We start from the raw sequence: 15,924 nt of genomic DNA on the forward strand, positions 1-15,924 counted from the left end.
GAGAGACGACTCAGCGGTTAAGGGCACTGGCTGTTCTTGCAGAGAACCTGGGTTCAGTTCCCACTACCTACATGGTGGCTAACAACTGTCCATAACTCCAGTTTCAGGGGATCCTACGCCTTCTTCTGACCTCAGCAGGCACTGCACAACACAGGTGCACTTACATACATGCAGGCAATATGCTCATACATATAAAAATAAATAGATTAGATAGATAGATAGATAGATAGATAGATAGATAGATAGATAGATGATAGATAGATAGATAGATAGATAGATGATAGATAATTTTTTAAATTGTTTTTCTTTCAAAGGGTTGGGGCTGGGCTGCTGGGATGTGCCTGTATTCCCAGCTACTCAGGAGGCAGAGGCAGGAGACTTGCTTGAGTCCAGATTTGAGGCCAGTCTTTGCAACATAATAAGATCCTGTCTCAAATAAATAAGTGCATAAATAAACCATCACCTAAAAACCAAAGCAAAACAAAACCAGTTAAAAGAAAACTTTGCAAGAGCTACACTAAGTTTAGACTCATCTCTCTCATTGAAGCAACAGAGGAGCTTCTAGGCCAGTGGACATGTGGAGGCTTAGGAGAGTCTCCTGAGGTGGTATGCTTGCACAGCAAGGGCATGGGAGCATCATGACCACCTATATACTGTACCCTGAGCTGCTTTCCCATCCAACTCTTACTGACTTTATTCCCTTACAATAAACTAGTAATCTTTTTTTCTTTTTTTTTTTTGTCTTTTTGAGACAGGGTCTCCCTGTAGCCCCAGCTGTCCTAGATTCACTATGGAGACCAGGCTGGCCTCGAACTCACAGAGATCCGCCTGCCTCTGCCTCCCGAGTGCTGGGATTAAAGGTGTGCGCCACCATGCCTGGCTCTAGTAATCTTTTTTAAGGCTATACAGAAGACAAACTGAAAAAGTAATAAACTTATATGAGGCACCGTGGCACACACCTTTAACACCAGCATTCTAGAGGCAGAGGCAGGTGAATCTCTGGAGTTTGAGGTCAGCTTGGTCTACTTATTAAGTTCTAGACTAGATAGAGTTACATAGTGAGACCCTGTCTCAAAAACAAAAACAAAAAAATTAATAAGCTTGATTTAAGAACTTTAAAAAAGAACCCCAATACATTGAAGTATAGCCTAACATTTCCTACATTGGTGAAATTTTTTTTTTGAGACAGGGCCTCATATAGCCCAGGCTAGCCCCCTCAAACTTGCTATCAGTAGCCCAACTTCTGATCCTCCTCCTGGTGGACGCCGCTATGCTTAATTTATGCAGTGCTGGGGATGGAACCCAGGGGTTTGTGCGTGCCATGCAAATACTCTATCAACTGAGCTACATCCTTGGCCCCTAAATTTCTTAATCATTAAACCATCCAAGCAGAGATTCAAGGCCTGCCACAACCTCAGCCTAGGTTCCACTTTGGAGGCCCAAGGGAAAATATTTGGCTGAGGTCAGGTATGTATATACACTGCAGACATGAATCTCAGAGGACCTTTTACTGACTCTGGCTTAGTCCCGGTACTTGGCTCAGTGGGACCCATAGGAAGTACCCAATAAACATTTGTCAGTTGATTAATTTGGCTTCTGTCCTTCTGGTCTGCCAGCCTCCCTCTCTGGCTCAGTTGAAGGAACTTGCAATTCTGAGCAGGAGTTATAAGCCTCTCACTTGGGACCCTGAGGATGACTACAGGCTGGCATCCTGGGTGTAGCTCACATGAATTATCCCAGCCCTGCCCCACTTGTTTGCTCTATCCCAGGGTCAGGTTCCCTGCTCCTGGATTCCCACAAGCCCCAGTGTCTGCTCAGCCTGTGTCTAACACAAGGGCTGACAGACCCGTAGCATAGGAGTGCCTCCATAGCCCTAACAATAACAGAACAGCAGCATCCCAGTACTGATCAGAGTTGGGTGGGCAGAGGTTGTGGCCCAGTCTTCTGGTCTATAAGAAGGGCTTTCCCTACCCTGGCTTCTCTGCATGCTCCTGCCCCCTCACCTCACCATACACCCACACTCACACCCACACCCACCTCCCCAGACCCACTTCTCCTTTGTAGCTGTCCTGCCGCCTACACCTTCCTGCTGTGGAGTTGCTGGCCCGTAGGCAGGGGATAGAGAGGCAGTGGGCCAAGGCCCCTCCAAGCTGGGTGACTAGGTTCTGTGGGGGTCCTCAGGATCTCCTGGGGAACAGGTTCTGCTGCCATAGGCCAGAACCCCAGCCTCCTTGCTGCTCTATCAGGTCTCTAACTCGAAACAACCAAAGGGCCCTTCTAAAACAAGGCACAACCAAGAGAGACCCCCACACACTCAAACACCCGGAACTCCTCCCTGCCAGGCCTGATGCTCCAGCTGGATTCCACCCATCTCTGCTTCTCCCAGCATCCTCCACAGATGTGTCCATGTCTGTCCCCAAAGCCGGCAGCCCCTCACTTTCCAGTCTTTTCCCATGCCATTGCCCCTGCCTGGAGGGCACGTTTTCCTCCCCCTTTAGCTGCTGAAAATCCCCCTTTGCCCCGAGCTCCTCCCTGGCCCTGGATTAGTGAGGGCTCCTTCCTCTGTGCTTTGAGGCACCCCTAGCCCTTAATGCTCAGAGGTCTTTATGAAGCCTACCATGAGACACAACAGTACATATCCCAGGCTGAACGCCTAGCTGGGAGCTCCCTCTGGCACCCTCTAGCCTTTGACCCCTGGGGAGGAGGTTGAATATTTCCCAAAGGTGTGTGTGTGCGTGTGTGTGTGTGTGTGTGTGTGTGTGTGTGTGTGTGTGTGTGTGAGACTCAGTCTGAGAGAGATACAGGTAACAGACAAGTAGGGACAGGCACTGAGGAGTACAGCCTGACACAGCAGCGATCTGGACAAGGCACAGGGTGAGCAAGTGCGACACAGCTCTGGGGACAGAAGCTTTGGGGTGGGTGAGCAGACAGCCCTCACTAATCTGCACAGCCTACTGGGGCTCTGCTTACTCAAAACCTGTGTGGTTCCCTACCATCCTATGACCAGTCTGTTGATACTTTCCAGGTTCTAGCTGTCCCTCTGGTCCTAGCACTCTTTGGCCCTTCCTGTTTGGGCCACTAGGCTTTTGCTCAAACTCCACCCCATCAAGTTCCCTTAGACCTGGCTTCATCTATCAACACCTCATGAAGGTTTTCTGTCTCCTTTGGTGCTGACCTGTGCTGGTGGTCCTCAGGTCAAGCCCCACACCTACCCACAAGCTTCAGAGTGCCTGACTGTTCTCTCACTACTGACAAAGGGGTCGAGGAGACAGAGCTGGGCAGAGGGCAGGTTGTTGAGGATTAGAGGAAGGCCTGCCTGGCCTGGCTGTTAGAACTGTCTGTCTTCCTCCATCAACCACTACCACTGTGGGAGTCCCAAGTGATCATTCAGGAGGACTTGATGTATTGACCCTGGGAAGGGTAGAGCAGGAGGAACTGGGGATAGACAGCTGACCCTGGGAAGGTACAGCAGAGGTCAGAGGGGATCTGGGGGCTAAAGGAGGTAAGATTAAGGTCCATGCCCTTGGCTGACCACGAGCAGACTCTGGTCCAACCCTCCAGTGCAGACAGTGCCCAGTGTCGTCTAAGGTACCGGTTGAGTGGTTGAGGCCGGAACCACAGGTGAAGGAGGTCTGGGGTTCCAGGCCCCTTTGTAGCACGGCTCCACCCCAATGGTCCCACCCCAGCAGGCAAGGGCGGGGGCAGAGGGTGGTGCCTCGGGGTTTCGTTGGGAGGGCCACAGAGACTGAGCTCAGAACTCAGTCCCAGCTGTGTGCAGCATGGGCGCCACGAGGCGCCGAGTCAGGACCCGGAGGGCCAGGGACGGGTCGGTGCCCACGCCGTGTGTTCAAGCCCAGTGCTTCGACCCCCTGGTGCGTTTCTGCGTGTCCTGCAAGCTCCTCCGCACGCCGGACCCCAGGCATGGTAAGGAAGGCGGGCGGGGGGGGGGTCCTCAGCTGTAGGCATCACCCTGGGGAAGGGGAGGCACGTGCCCCGAGTTCCCCACCCCGCCAGTGCCATAGGTATCACCGATCCCGACTAGGCAGCGGACGGATGGGGACCCTGGGGACCAGCACGACCCTCACCTCCCCTCTCTCTCCCCCGCCCCTTCTCCCCCGCTCCGGTCCTCCTCTCTGCTCAGCTTCTGTCCCCTCCGACCCTCGGCCGTCCCTCCCCTCTGTCCCCCGCCCTCCCTCCCCATCTCCTCCTCCCGCAGCGCCCAGCAGCCAGGCGCCCGGGACCGCGCAGCAGCCGCAAGAGTCGATGGGGCCCGACGCCGTGCTGCCGCTGCCAGGGCTGCTCTTAGGCGCCCCGGCGCTCCTGGGCGTGGTGCTGGCGCTGGCTTTGGTGGCCCTGGTGAGCTGGAGGTGGCGGCAGCAGCGCAGGATGGCCTCCCCGGAGACCCCAGAAGGAGGCCAGGATGGTGAGTCCTGCCTCTAGGGGAAGAGAAGACAGCTGGGGGGGGGGGGGTGCTGGGAGCTGGGTATAGCCCTTGGGGAGTAGGGCAGGTCCCAACAGGGAGACAGCACTGAGGGGCAACACACTGAGGGGGGCTTGAGTTGGCTCTGAGGATATCAAGTGAACAGGAAGACAGCACAGCTGGTGACCCTGGTCCAAGTAGGAGACCCAGAGCCAGAAAGCGTGTATGGCCTAAAGGTGTCTACCCTACCCTTTGGAAGTCTGGGGGTTCTGGTCCTAGCCTGGCTCAGTGGGCTTTTCAGGCACTTTCCCCCTCTGAAAGCATTTCCCCCTCCACCCCGACTTGGCAGGTCTCTGGACTCAGCACTTCCTGTCTGAAGACCTGTCATGTGCTGTCCCACTTCCTCCACTGAGTGCTGTCCCAGAGGAGGCTTCTAGAACAGGCAGTTGAGGGAGGCTGTGATTCAATCCTGACCCTTCTTACCTGGTCCCCCACCCATTCCAGAGCCCATGGACAATGTCTTCCTGCCCTCCTTAGAAACCCTTCATGCCTCAGCTCCTGTCTGGCCTCCACACAAAGAAGATGCAGACACCACATTGCCAGGCCACAGCGTCCCAGTGCCTGCCACGGAACTGGGCTCCACGGAGCTGGTGACCACTAAGACAGCTGGCCCTGAGCTGTAGTAGCCCTCAGGGAGCCCTCTGAGTTTTGTGGGCCTTGGACAAGGAATTCAGCTCTTAACTTCAGTGACCAAAACCTCTGCCCTGAAGCCTGGCTGCTCCTAGCTGAATCCTGAACAGACATACAGACACAGGGTCCCGCCAGTATGGAGTTGTTTTTGCATCAGCTTTTGACTTGAAGGCATTCCACTTTTGAGATTCTTTTAAAGCTCTGAGGCTTTCAAATAGCTAGATGGGCTTCAAGTGTTGAAGATTAATCCTCCTTCTGAAAATTTAGAGGATGGAAACTTAATCTCTTTAAAATTTTGTGGTTTTTTGGTGGGGGGGGCACTGGAGAGATGGCTTAGCAGTTAAGAGAGATTGCTACTCTTCCACAGGACTGGAACTGGGTTCTTAGCACCCATGTCAGGTTACATGCAGTTCACAATCTCCTGCAGCTCCAGATCCAGAGGATCTGATGCCTCTGGCTTCCAAGGGTACCGGCACTCATAAGCACATCCTCCCCCAACCCCGTGACAGATACCACATATACATACCAAAAAAAATGAAACTAGCCTGGTTGCCTAGTTTCCCAGCACTTGGGAGGCAGAGGCAGGGGCAGGCAGATCTCTGTGAGTTCAAGGCCAGCCTGGTCTACATAGCAAGTTTCAGGCCCACTAGGAGGACTATAGGGAGACCCTGGCTCAAAAAGACAAAGTAATAATAATAATAATAATAATAATAATAATAAATAGGGGATGGAGACATGGCTCAGTGGTTAAGAGTGCTCTTGCAGAGCACCTGAGTTTGGTTCTCAGCATCAAGTGGCTCACCTCTGACTCCAGCTTCAAGGGATCCAAAATCTCTGACCTCTGGCCTCCACAGGCACCTGCATTCACATGCACAAACTCATATGCATATATATATATAATTTTTAAAATAGTCAAAATAAATTTAAAATAATAATAAAAATCTTTGAAAAATCTTTGAAATTTTTTTTTCTTTTCTTATTTTTGGAAACAAGCCCATATGGTGTTTAGAAGTGGGATGTTTGGAAGGTGACTAGGATCAAACAAGGTCATCAAGGTGAAGCTCCCAAGATTGATAGCTCTCTAAGGAGGACAGAGACCAGAAGGGACACACACAGTGAGCATGCCTGTCTCTTGCTATGTGATGTCCTGTGCTACCTCTGGACTCCGCCAGCAAGAAGGCTATCATCAGATGTATACCCTCAAACCTCCAGAACTGTAACCTATTTCTTTTTTGGTCTTTTTGAGACAGGGTCTCTCTGTAGCCCCAGCTGACCTGGAACTTGCTATGTAGATCAGGCTGGCCTCAAACTCACAGAGATCCGCCTGCTTCTGCCTCCCAAGTGCTGGGATTAAAGGCATGCGCCATCATACCCACCTTGTAAGCTATTTCTTTACAAAGTTATTCAGCCTCAGGCACTTTGTTACAATAATGAAAACAGACTAATACAAGCACTATGTGTAAGAGATTTTTCTTTTAGTGGGGAAAGGTACCATTAAGGCAAAATTAATGTTTGAAAAAATGGGAAGGTGGGGCTGGAGAGATGGCTGAGCAGCTAAGAACACTGGTAGTTCTTGCAGAAGATCTGGATTCGAATCCCAGCACCCACATGGCAGCTAACAACTGTCCGTAACTCCAGTTCTAGGGGATCCGGCAGCCTCTTCTGTCCTCCTTGAGCATTGCACAGCCTACATGCAGGCGTAACATTCATACACATAAAATAAAAATAATAAATATTTTTTAAAACTGGGAAGATACGGGGCTGGAGAGATGGCTCAGCAGTTAAGAACACTGGTTGTTCTTGCAGAAGACCCAGGTTTGTATCCCAGCACCCACATGACAGCTAACAACTGTCCGTAGCTCCAGTCCCAGGGGATCCGGCAGCCTCTTCTGACCTCTGCAAGTATTGCACGACACGGGTGCATTTACCTACATGCAGGCAATACATGCATACACATAAAATAAAAACAATAATTTTTTCAAAAAATGGGAAGATACTTAATATGTAGCTGGGCATTGGTTTTGTTGTTGTTGTTGTTGTTTTGAGACAGGGTCTCCCTGTAGCCCCAGCTGGCCTGGAACTCACTATGAAGACCAGGCTGGCCTTGAACTCACAGAGATCCACCTGCCTCTGCCTCCCGAGTGCCTGAGTGCTGGGTCTAAAAGTATGCATCACCATCACCAGCCTGGCCGTTGTATTTCTTTCATACTTGCTTTCAGAGCTGGCCTGCTTTTAAACTGATGTAAATGGTGGCAATGAATAACCAGCTGATGGTTTCATTTTGGGGTTTAGTACAAGGTTTTTTCATTTTTTAATGTAAATTTTATTTTTTGTGGTACTGGGGATCAGACTCATGCTAAGTAAATATTCTATACTAAATCTAGACCCCCAGGTGTGAGATTTTTTTTGTTAGAAATAATCAGGGAGAAAGAAAAAGAAGATCGTTTTGAATTATGCTGATTCTCTGGTATCTGTAGCCCATCATCAACTGTGGATTTCTGTGGCCCAATCTGCTAGGACCTAAGATGCATTTTCACCCTGATGGCAGTTTCTGGAGCCACAGGATGTATAGAACAAGGTCTGTAATCTCTGGGGCTGGAATCTGAACTGAAGCTGAAGGAATACCCTGGTAGGACGTTCCCTCAGAGACGACCCAAACCCCCAGAGGAAAAAGGCTGAAAGGGATTGTAAGAGAAATTCCACTTACAGTAACCCCCATTTTCCAAATGAGAAAACTGAGGCCCAGAGAGGGAGAGGTCTCAGAATCACCGTCACAATCCGATAGTAGGAGGGATGGTCTTTGGGAAAAGCCAGAAAAGTTCAGTGAAACAGGGGACAAAGAGCAGGCAGTGTTCCCTCCCTCCAAAGGGCTGCATTGCCTGACCAGAAAATGAGTCTCTGTTCTTTGACATAAGGTGTTACTTTCTAAGGAGTCTTGATCATCATAACAACACCTAGAAGTGGGGGAGGGATCTATGTTCCATTAAAAGAAATTATTAAAAATAAAGCTGGCCTTGGTGGCATTCACCTTTAATCCCAGCACTTGGGAGGCAGAGGTAGGCAGATCTCTGTGAGGTGGAGGCCAGCCTGGTCTACATAGCAAGTTCCAAGTCAGCTGGAACTTCAGGGAGTCCTTTCTTCAAAAAAAAAAAAAATCATGATACCATTTTGGATATGAAGAGTTCACCATGATAATCAGAGCGAAGACTAAGCACTGACCTTGGCCAGTGTCACCAGCCCAGAAAGCATGGTGTACGTCCATCACTGTAATTGTAGACATAAAAATTCCCATCTTGGTCTGAGATAGCTCAGTAGGCAAAGGCACCTGCTGCCAAGTCTGGACCTGATATATATACACATATATATGGGAATATATATATTTCTCATTTTGACGGTCATATACGGTAGGTTTCCGTCTTTAAACATTCCCTATTGGGACTTTCCAACATTTGTCAGGAGTTTATTTACAGACTGCTGTTGTACCAGGCACAGAGCAAGAACCTTCTACTAAAACCTTTGCAATAGTCTCTGTTTCCCAGGACAGTGGCACCAAAGGTCTTGACCTTTCTTGTGACTTCTGTTGGTTGAGTTGTTTCCTGAAAATTGAGACCATCCATAAGCCATGATTATGTGATCCCAAGACACAAATCACAATTAGTGATAGAACTGGGCTGGACTGGGGTTCCTGCCCCTACCTGGTAAGCCCACCCGGAAGAGGGTCACATGCCCTCCTGTCATCCTTGGGCATGGATGGCTCAGGGAATGAGGCCAGGCCCCACCTCTTATTTTCATCACTACTCAAGCATTTCTCTTTGGTCTTGGTTTTGATCCAGGGTAGACTCTGAAAGAACCCCTGGTTACCGTAGGAACAGAGGGAAGCAGGCCCATTCCCCTAGTCTGTTTCTGGCTAATTTTTCCTTTTGGATGGTCTGGTTTCCCCAAGGTCTCCAGGGACGGGCAGGTGGGGGCAGAAGGCTGAAGTCTCAGTTCCTCTTGGTGTTTCCGGCAGGCTCCTTTCACTTCCTGTTCCAGGGCTGGGGGACTCCTGGTGGAGGCAGGGAGACTTAACTAGTGAGGCCAAGGGGGAAAGCCCTGTGGGCCTCTGGATCCCTCTTTGTCAGTAAGGATGCACCCCACCACCCCAGCACTAGAAGCTGGTGGCATGTCCCAGGACCTACCTTTTTATCAACAAAATGGGGCTCCTGGCTGGGGATGAAATTCATCTGTTACAGTGCTTGCATAACATGCTTGAAGCTCTGTTACACACACACACACACACACACACACACACACACACACACACACCCCTCTACTGCACCACATAAAACTGGGCTTGGTGGCTCATCCCTGTAATTCTAGCACTCAGGAGATAGAGGCAGGAGGATCGATCTGGAGTTCAAGGTCATCCTCAGCTACATATCCAGTTCAAGGCCAGCCTGGGATACATGAGACCCTGTCTCAAAGAGACATATGTTGTGGAAGTCCTGCAGACATTCTGTGGGACAAGGGGCCAGGGTGCGGGGGAGGTCCCAGACAGTGAATGATGGACACCACTGGAGTACCGGTCTGGAGCGCTCCTGAGCAGCCACTTTTCTAAGCTTCAGAGCATCTGGGGTCTGGTCCTAGATCCAGGTCTGCAAAGGGCCTCTGGGACTGCAAAAGTCATCCCTGCAACTGCAGCTTGGAGGTCAGCTCTAGAGCACAGACAGGCAGCCTGCTCCGAGAGGGTTCTGGGATGGAGGGGTGGGGCCAGGCCTTTTCAGGCAGGGTCCGGGAGAGAGGCGGAGCTGAGGGGCTCCAGGCCCCAAGAGGCAGAAGAGGCTGCCATCAAAGCCCAGGGCTCTCAGCCCTTTGTTTGCTTGTTTGTCTCCCTGTAGCCCCAGCTTGGCCTGGAACTCACTATGTAGACTGGGCTGGCCTTAAACTCAGAGATTCGCCTGCCTCTACCTCGCGAGTACTGGGATTAAAGGCGTGTGCCACCATGCCAGAACTTTTGAGTTTTGAGACAGGGTCTCTCTCTCTAATTTTTAATTTATTTTAGTTTATGTGTACGAGTGTATTCCCTACATATATATAATTGCACCCATGTAGTACAATGCCTGTGGAGGTCAGAAGGGGGCCTCAGATCTCCTGGAACTGGAGTTACCAACACCAACGCTGTCAGTCACCATATGGGTCCTGGGAATCAAACCTAGGTCCTCTGCAAGAGCAGTCAGTGCTCTTAACCACTGAGCCATCTTGCCAGCCCAGTCTCTTCTCTCTCCTCTCTCTCTCTCTCTCTCTCTCTCTCTCTTCTCTCTCTCTCTCTCCTTTCTGGCACTGAGGGTGGAATCCTGGGTCCTGGGCACACTAGGCAAGTGCTGTACCGCTGTTAAAAGGGGGGTCCGTGTCCTCATGTGCCTTCAGCAGACTGCAGTTGTAGCAAGAGGGTCCTGCCCAACTTTAGGGTGAGGGTGAGTTGTACAAAGGAGGGGGGGCATGACACCCCCAATCCCACCTTCTGAGCTTACAGGGTGAGTAGGCTGTGGCAGGGAGGATGTCCTTGACTTGGTGGCCATACTGTGCAGCTCCCATCAAGCCTATTCTCACCAGTTTCAGCCTTTGGAGATTCCTGAAGGACACTAACAGGGTGGATTCAAGCAGAGGGAAGAGCAGTTACCTGAGGCTCCCAGGTAGGGGAGGGCAAAGGCCAGGACATGGCACATGGAGACTGTGACAGGGTGTTGGGTCTCTCTCGGCTCCCAACCCCCCAAATCTCGCTGCTCCCTTGAGACCTCAGGAGCCCGAGCGCCCCCTCCCTCCCACAGGCAGCTGGAGCCTGAGTCATGAGCTGCCTCTCAGGAGACAAAGGCAGCTGCAGGCCCTCCCTCCATACCCCTTCCTGGTGCCAGCATTTGCTCTAGATGGGAGTCCAACATCCCCAGAACCTGCACTTTGGGATAAGCCTCCATTCTGGGAGAAATGGAGGAAAGTGAGCCTAGGAATGATGGCTTGAGTGGCATCTTCTGTCACAATCACCGTCTGCAGGGGGAGGTCCCCGGTGGCTGCCTGTGCCATGTTTCTCAGTCAGGGCTCATTGGCTTCTTTCCGAAGCTCTCCCAAAGAGGTGCTAGCCACCCATCTTGCAGATGAGAAAACTGAGGCTTAGAAAGGCTGACAGGCTCTAATAGAGCAGGAATTTCCATGTAGTTAGGATGGCTCCAGATAGACAGGATCCTCTTAGAACACCCCTGCAGAAGATGGTAACAGAATGCATTCTAGAAAGAGGGGATGAAAGAACAGGCTTGCAGTGGCTGGATTGTGCAGGCCAGGCATTGGGGGCAGGTGTCAGGGGGAGGAAGTGCCTGCTGGGGTCAGTGAGGGCCTTGTGCCTGCTGTCTATACTGAGATGACCAGCTCTAGGTTTGGGGCTCATAGTGCAGCTCCAGGCCAGACCCTGGCTCCTGCTGGCTGTGTGCCAGTCTGAGCAAGTCATTTCCCTTCTCTTGTTCTTGGGTTTCTGTCTAGGAATTCCAAAGCCTGTCCATGGTTGCACAGAGCTGCAAACCAGCCGGTCACCTACCATCTAAAATGGGGACACTGAGGCCCAACACAAGCTTTTGCTAATCCCTATGCAGTTTCAGAACCCCAGGCTTCCACAGTTCAGAGTTAGGCAGCAAGGTGCCCGTGCTTGCTCACAGTGCAGGGAAGGCCCTCCAAGTCACCCTCGCCCCCGACATGCACTCTCACTCATCCAGGCGCACACTCAAGACACCCGCACACTTGAACTGCCAGCACTGGGAGCTGGGGGCGGGGCGGGTGCCCTTCAGGCAGACACTCAGCTCCTCTTGCCCGCCCCATGGGGCTCACTGCAGATGCCAGGGGTTATTTTAAGCCTGGATCAATGGACGATTTTTGGTGACACAGGCTTGGGAGGGGCTGGTAGAAGGGACAAGGGGCAGGTGCCCCGGAGTCTTGCTGTGGTCAGAACCCCCAAGGTCCAGGGCAAAGAGATCCATCCTCAGTCAGGCTGCATTCTCTTTAGATTCCCTTGTCCAGCTTGTGGCCATGTACCTGGTGTGTGTGTGTGAGTTCTGGGGTCAGAACGCAGCCAAGCTGTTCCTTACAGCTAGCTGCCCCCTCTCCCGCAACCTAAGGCCAAGTGTGCATACAAGCAGGGTATTGAGCGTCTGGCACCCACCCAGTAGTTGTGGGCACCTGCGGTTTCTGGCTGACTATGAATCCACAAAACCAGGCTAAGATGGGGAGAGAGCTAGGGTCGGGGTGAGGTTTGGACATCAGCACCTGCATAGGATGGGGAGCTGGAATGAGCTCCTCTGATGGACAAATGGCTTAACTCTGCACACATATTTGCAGGTCCTGATAGGAGTCAGTGTGGTGCTAAACAGATGTCAAGGCAGTGGGGCAAGAGGAGGCTCCAGGAGAGATGTAACCCACAGGAGGGCATTGGCAGACTCTGTACCCAGGAGGATCACCCTCCTTAGGAGGCCACAGTTCCAAAATGGGCAGAGACAAACCTCTTTAAGCACAGTGCTCAGAAACAGGGGTTGGGGTGGTGGGTGGAGAGAGGGCATTCTCAGACCCCCTGTCACCTGGATGGACGCCAATTTGGCAAAGTGTGGCAGGAGCCTAATGCACACAGCAGTTTGTGACACTGATCCCATCCTTAGGAAACCCCAGAAAGAAGTTGAAAAGAATGCTCCAGAAAACACAGCTACAAACTTCCAAACGGAGCAACGAAAAGCCGAAGGGCAGTGAGAACAAACTGAAAGCCAGTCATAAAACAGGCTGTTAGGTGAGATGCACATTTCATGGTGCGGCCATCTGTGGTGATGGGATTAAAGTGATGTCACTTCATTCCCTTGCTCACCTTTCTTTTTCTTCCTATATTGCAATGTGGAAAGTCTTATTATGGGGATGGGGTCTTCAGAACTGGATGGGAGCTGTGTGGGTATGGATGCATATGAGTCATGTGGGTGTGTGTGCCTACGTGTGTGAGTGTGGGCAGGGGAGGAGGCAGGCTGTCTCTTCAGCCAGGGCACAGCCTGAGGGGGGAGGTCCCTCCTTGCTGCCTTAGCCTACTGATACCTGAAATTAGCTTGTCGGCCCCTCAGCTCCAGCAACAGAAGGACTTGATCCTCCTTAAAATGTAAATCCTTCCTCTTCCTCCCTTACCTCCTCCACTTCCACTTTGGAAACTTGATCCCGGGCTCCCAGAGAGGGCAGATGGAAAGGAGGAGCAGGGAGGACCCTAGGGTGACTTAACTTTTCTTCCTACAGAAATTAGAGGCTGGCATCATTTCATCCATTCATTCAGCAAATACTGACAGAGACCTGAGCTGTGCTGGGACACTGGGTGAATTGGAAACCTAGTCCTTGCCGTCCTGGTGTTCCCATCTGACAATGAGAGGTGTCATATTAAATCTCTACCCCCTGGAAGGAATGGATTCTGAATCTGCCCTTCAGGAAAAGGTCTTGTTTATTTTATTAAAATTTTTTCTTTTGGTTTGCTTTTTGGGTTTTTTTTTTTAATTTTTAAATTTTTTTGAAATAGGGTTTCACTATATAGCCTAGAGCTCGCTAGGTAGGCTAGGCTGGCCTCAAACTCATAGAAATCCACCTATGTCTGCCTCCTGAGTGCTGGGAGTACACGTGTGCACCATACCTGGCTCTTGCTTTTTTTTTTTTTTTTGACAGGGTCTCATGTAGCCCAGGCTGGCCTTGGACTCCTTACATCGGCCAATCTTAAACTCCTGAACCTCCTATATCCACCTCCCCAGTCCTGAGTTTACACCAAATCAAGCTATTATTTATCTGACTATCATCTATCTATCTATCTATCTATCTATCTATCTATCTATCTATCTACCTACCTACCTACCTATCATCAATCTAATCTAATCTAATCTAATCTAATCTAATCTAATCTAATCTAATCTAATCTAATCTAATCTAGAGGGTTTCCTGATAAAGATTAGGCTGGCCTGGAATTTACTATGTTGACAAGGCTGGCCTTCACAATGCCATTACAGGTGTGAGCCACTAGCTCAACACTATCTGCTTGTTGTTTGAAGCAGGGTCTCATTATGTTGCCCAGGCTGGTCTTGAAGTTGTGGGCCAATGCCCTTTTCCCACTTCAGCCTACCAAGTAGCTAAGACCACAGTCTTGCCACACCCTGTGGGGCACCAGGAAGAGCTTTCTACCTTAACCTGAGCCACCGAGGCTGGGATAAGAAAGGCACTGCCTCAGGGTCACATACTCCAGGTAAATTCACAAATTCCTTTCCCTCCATCCATTCCCTTGGCTTGTGAAGAGGACTTGGGAGTTGTGGGCGTCGGATCCAACCATGGAGGTGTGCAACGGTCCCTGTCCCCAGGACACCTGTCCAGCCTTCTAAGACGACCCATCTCCTTCCAATCACACCTGGAGAGGGGAGCAGATCGCCTGAGGGTTCTGGCCACCGGAATGGCAGGAAAGCGACGTCGGAGTACCCCAGCCAAACGTTTGGAACCAGGGTTAGGGGCAGACCTGAGCTTAAGAGATCCAGGCTTACTTCCCCTGCACTGTGCTGGGAGCCCTTCCCGTACAAGGGGACGGTGCCCTCTGAGTATCACAATCAGAAGTGACCGAGGGGACGAAAGTTGGGGGTTGGGGGCTGTGGGTGCCAACCCTTTCAGGGCCATTCCAGGCTGCTTTGATCTCTATCCCCTTTACAAAAGGCCTGGAAGCGCTCGTCCAGGGCCTCCGATGTCCAAGGTAAAAGTCCCAGGGGCCTTAAGCTGAGCCCTCTTGGAGACCCAATTCCGAGGAATATTTTAGGGAGGCCTCGGAGGGTCCCGGGTCGGGTGCTAGGGCCGCGCGGGCCCCGCGGAGCCCCTCCCTCCCCTCTCTGCGGCCGCGCTCCTCCTCTGGCTCTGCCTCCCTCCCGCCCTCCTCCCCTCGCTCCCCCCTCCCATCCCGCCGGAGCCCGCGCCGAGCCAGAGCCGGAGCCGGAGCCGGAGTCGGAGCCAGAGCGCCGGCAGCGCGGAGCGGGCGGCGGGAAGGCAGCGGCGTCCGGAGACCCGCCGCCCGGGCTCAGTCTCCGCCCGGGAGAAGCCGCGGACCCCGCGCAGGGTGGACCCGCCGCGCCGCTCCGGGGAGCCGCATCCCAGCGCGGGTCTGAGGTGCGCCCCGGAGGAGGACGCAGCCCCGCGCACCCGGACCCGACTCCGGAGCCCACGAGAGGCTGAGGGTGCGGATGGCCCGGAGGGGCAGGGCCGGGATGCGTGGGGCACAGTAGCCGCAGGCTTCGGCCGCATGGAGCGTGCGTGGGCACGGGGGCTGCGCGGCGTCCGGCGTCCGTCCGGGCTCCGGCTAGCGCTCCGACTGGCGCTGCTGCTGGCCGGGTCGCCGTCGGGCCGCGCGGGGGCCCCCGAGGCGCAGGAGCCCGCTGCGCCGGGCACGGCGGCCCCGGCAGGAGGCGACCGCTGCCGCGGCTACTACGACGTGATGGGCCAGTGGGACCCGCCCTTCAACTGCAGCTCGGGCGTCTACAGCTTCTGCTGCGGCACGTGCGGCTACCGCTTCTGCTGCCACGACGGCCCGCGGCGCCTGGACCAGAGCCGCTGTTCCAACTACGACACGCCGGCCTGGGTACAGACTGGCCGGCCGCCCGCCCGCGCCCGCGACACCGCCGCCCCGCGGGACCCGGGCCGTGAGCGCAGCCACACGGCCGTCTACGCGGTGTGCGGCGTCGCTGCGCTGCTCGTGCTGGCCGGCATCGGGGCGCGCCTGGGCCTGGAGAGAGCGCACAGCCCGCGCGCGCGGCGCACGG

At 52.8% G+C, this 15,924-nt stretch overlaps 2 protein-coding genes across 3 annotated transcripts in view; both read left to right on the forward strand.

Moving 5' to 3' along the window:
• Positions 1-3,771: 3,771 nt before the first annotated feature.
• Positions 3,772-5,737, forward strand: Tnfrsf13c (TNF receptor superfamily member 13C). Of its 2 annotated transcripts, none has more exons than XM_008844787.2 (3): positions 3,772-3,924; positions 4,217-4,423; positions 4,925-5,737. In XM_008844787.2, exons 1-3 carry the CDS (start codon positions 3,780-3,782, stop codon positions 5,101-5,103), a joined length of 531 nt encoding a protein of 176 aa, XP_008843009.1. In that variant the 5' UTR covers positions 3,772-3,779; the 3' UTR covers positions 5,104-5,737. The 2 variants fall into 2 exon arrangements, with proteins under 2 accessions (XP_008843009.1, XP_029425023.1); XM_029569163.1 differs by having other exon boundaries at positions 4,770-5,058.
• A 9,358-nt stretch (positions 5,738-15,095) lies between these two features.
• The window catches only part of Shisa8 (shisa family member 8), a 5,666-nt gene continuing 4,837 nt past the window's right edge, over positions 15,096-15,924 (forward strand). Inside the window, exon 1 of the mRNA XM_008844788.2 lies at positions 15,096-15,924. Within this exon, the coding sequence (XP_008843010.1) occupies positions 15,408-15,924 (517 nt within the window). The 5' untranslated portion in view covers positions 15,096-15,407.

This window comes from Nannospalax galili, unplaced genomic scaffold (assembly GCF_000622305.1).
Source record: "Nannospalax galili isolate Female #2095 unplaced genomic scaffold, S.galili_v1.0 scaffold180, whole genome shotgun sequence".
Classification (NCBI taxonomy): domain Eukaryota; kingdom Metazoa; phylum Chordata; class Mammalia; order Rodentia; family Spalacidae; genus Nannospalax; species Nannospalax galili.

Coding starts and splice junctions, on each gene's coding strand:
- Tnfrsf13c (XM_008844787.2), top strand. CDS start 3,780: ATGGGCGCCACGAGGCGCCGAGTCAGGACCCGGAGGGCCAGGGACGGG. Junction 3,925..4,216: donor CACGCCGGACCCCAGGCATG/GTAAGGAAGGCG, acceptor CTCCTCCCGCAG/CGCCCAGCAGCCAGGCGCCC. Junction 4,424..4,924: donor CCCAGAAGGAGGCCAGGATG/GTGAGTCCTGCC, acceptor CACCCATTCCAG/AGCCCATGGACAATGTCTTC.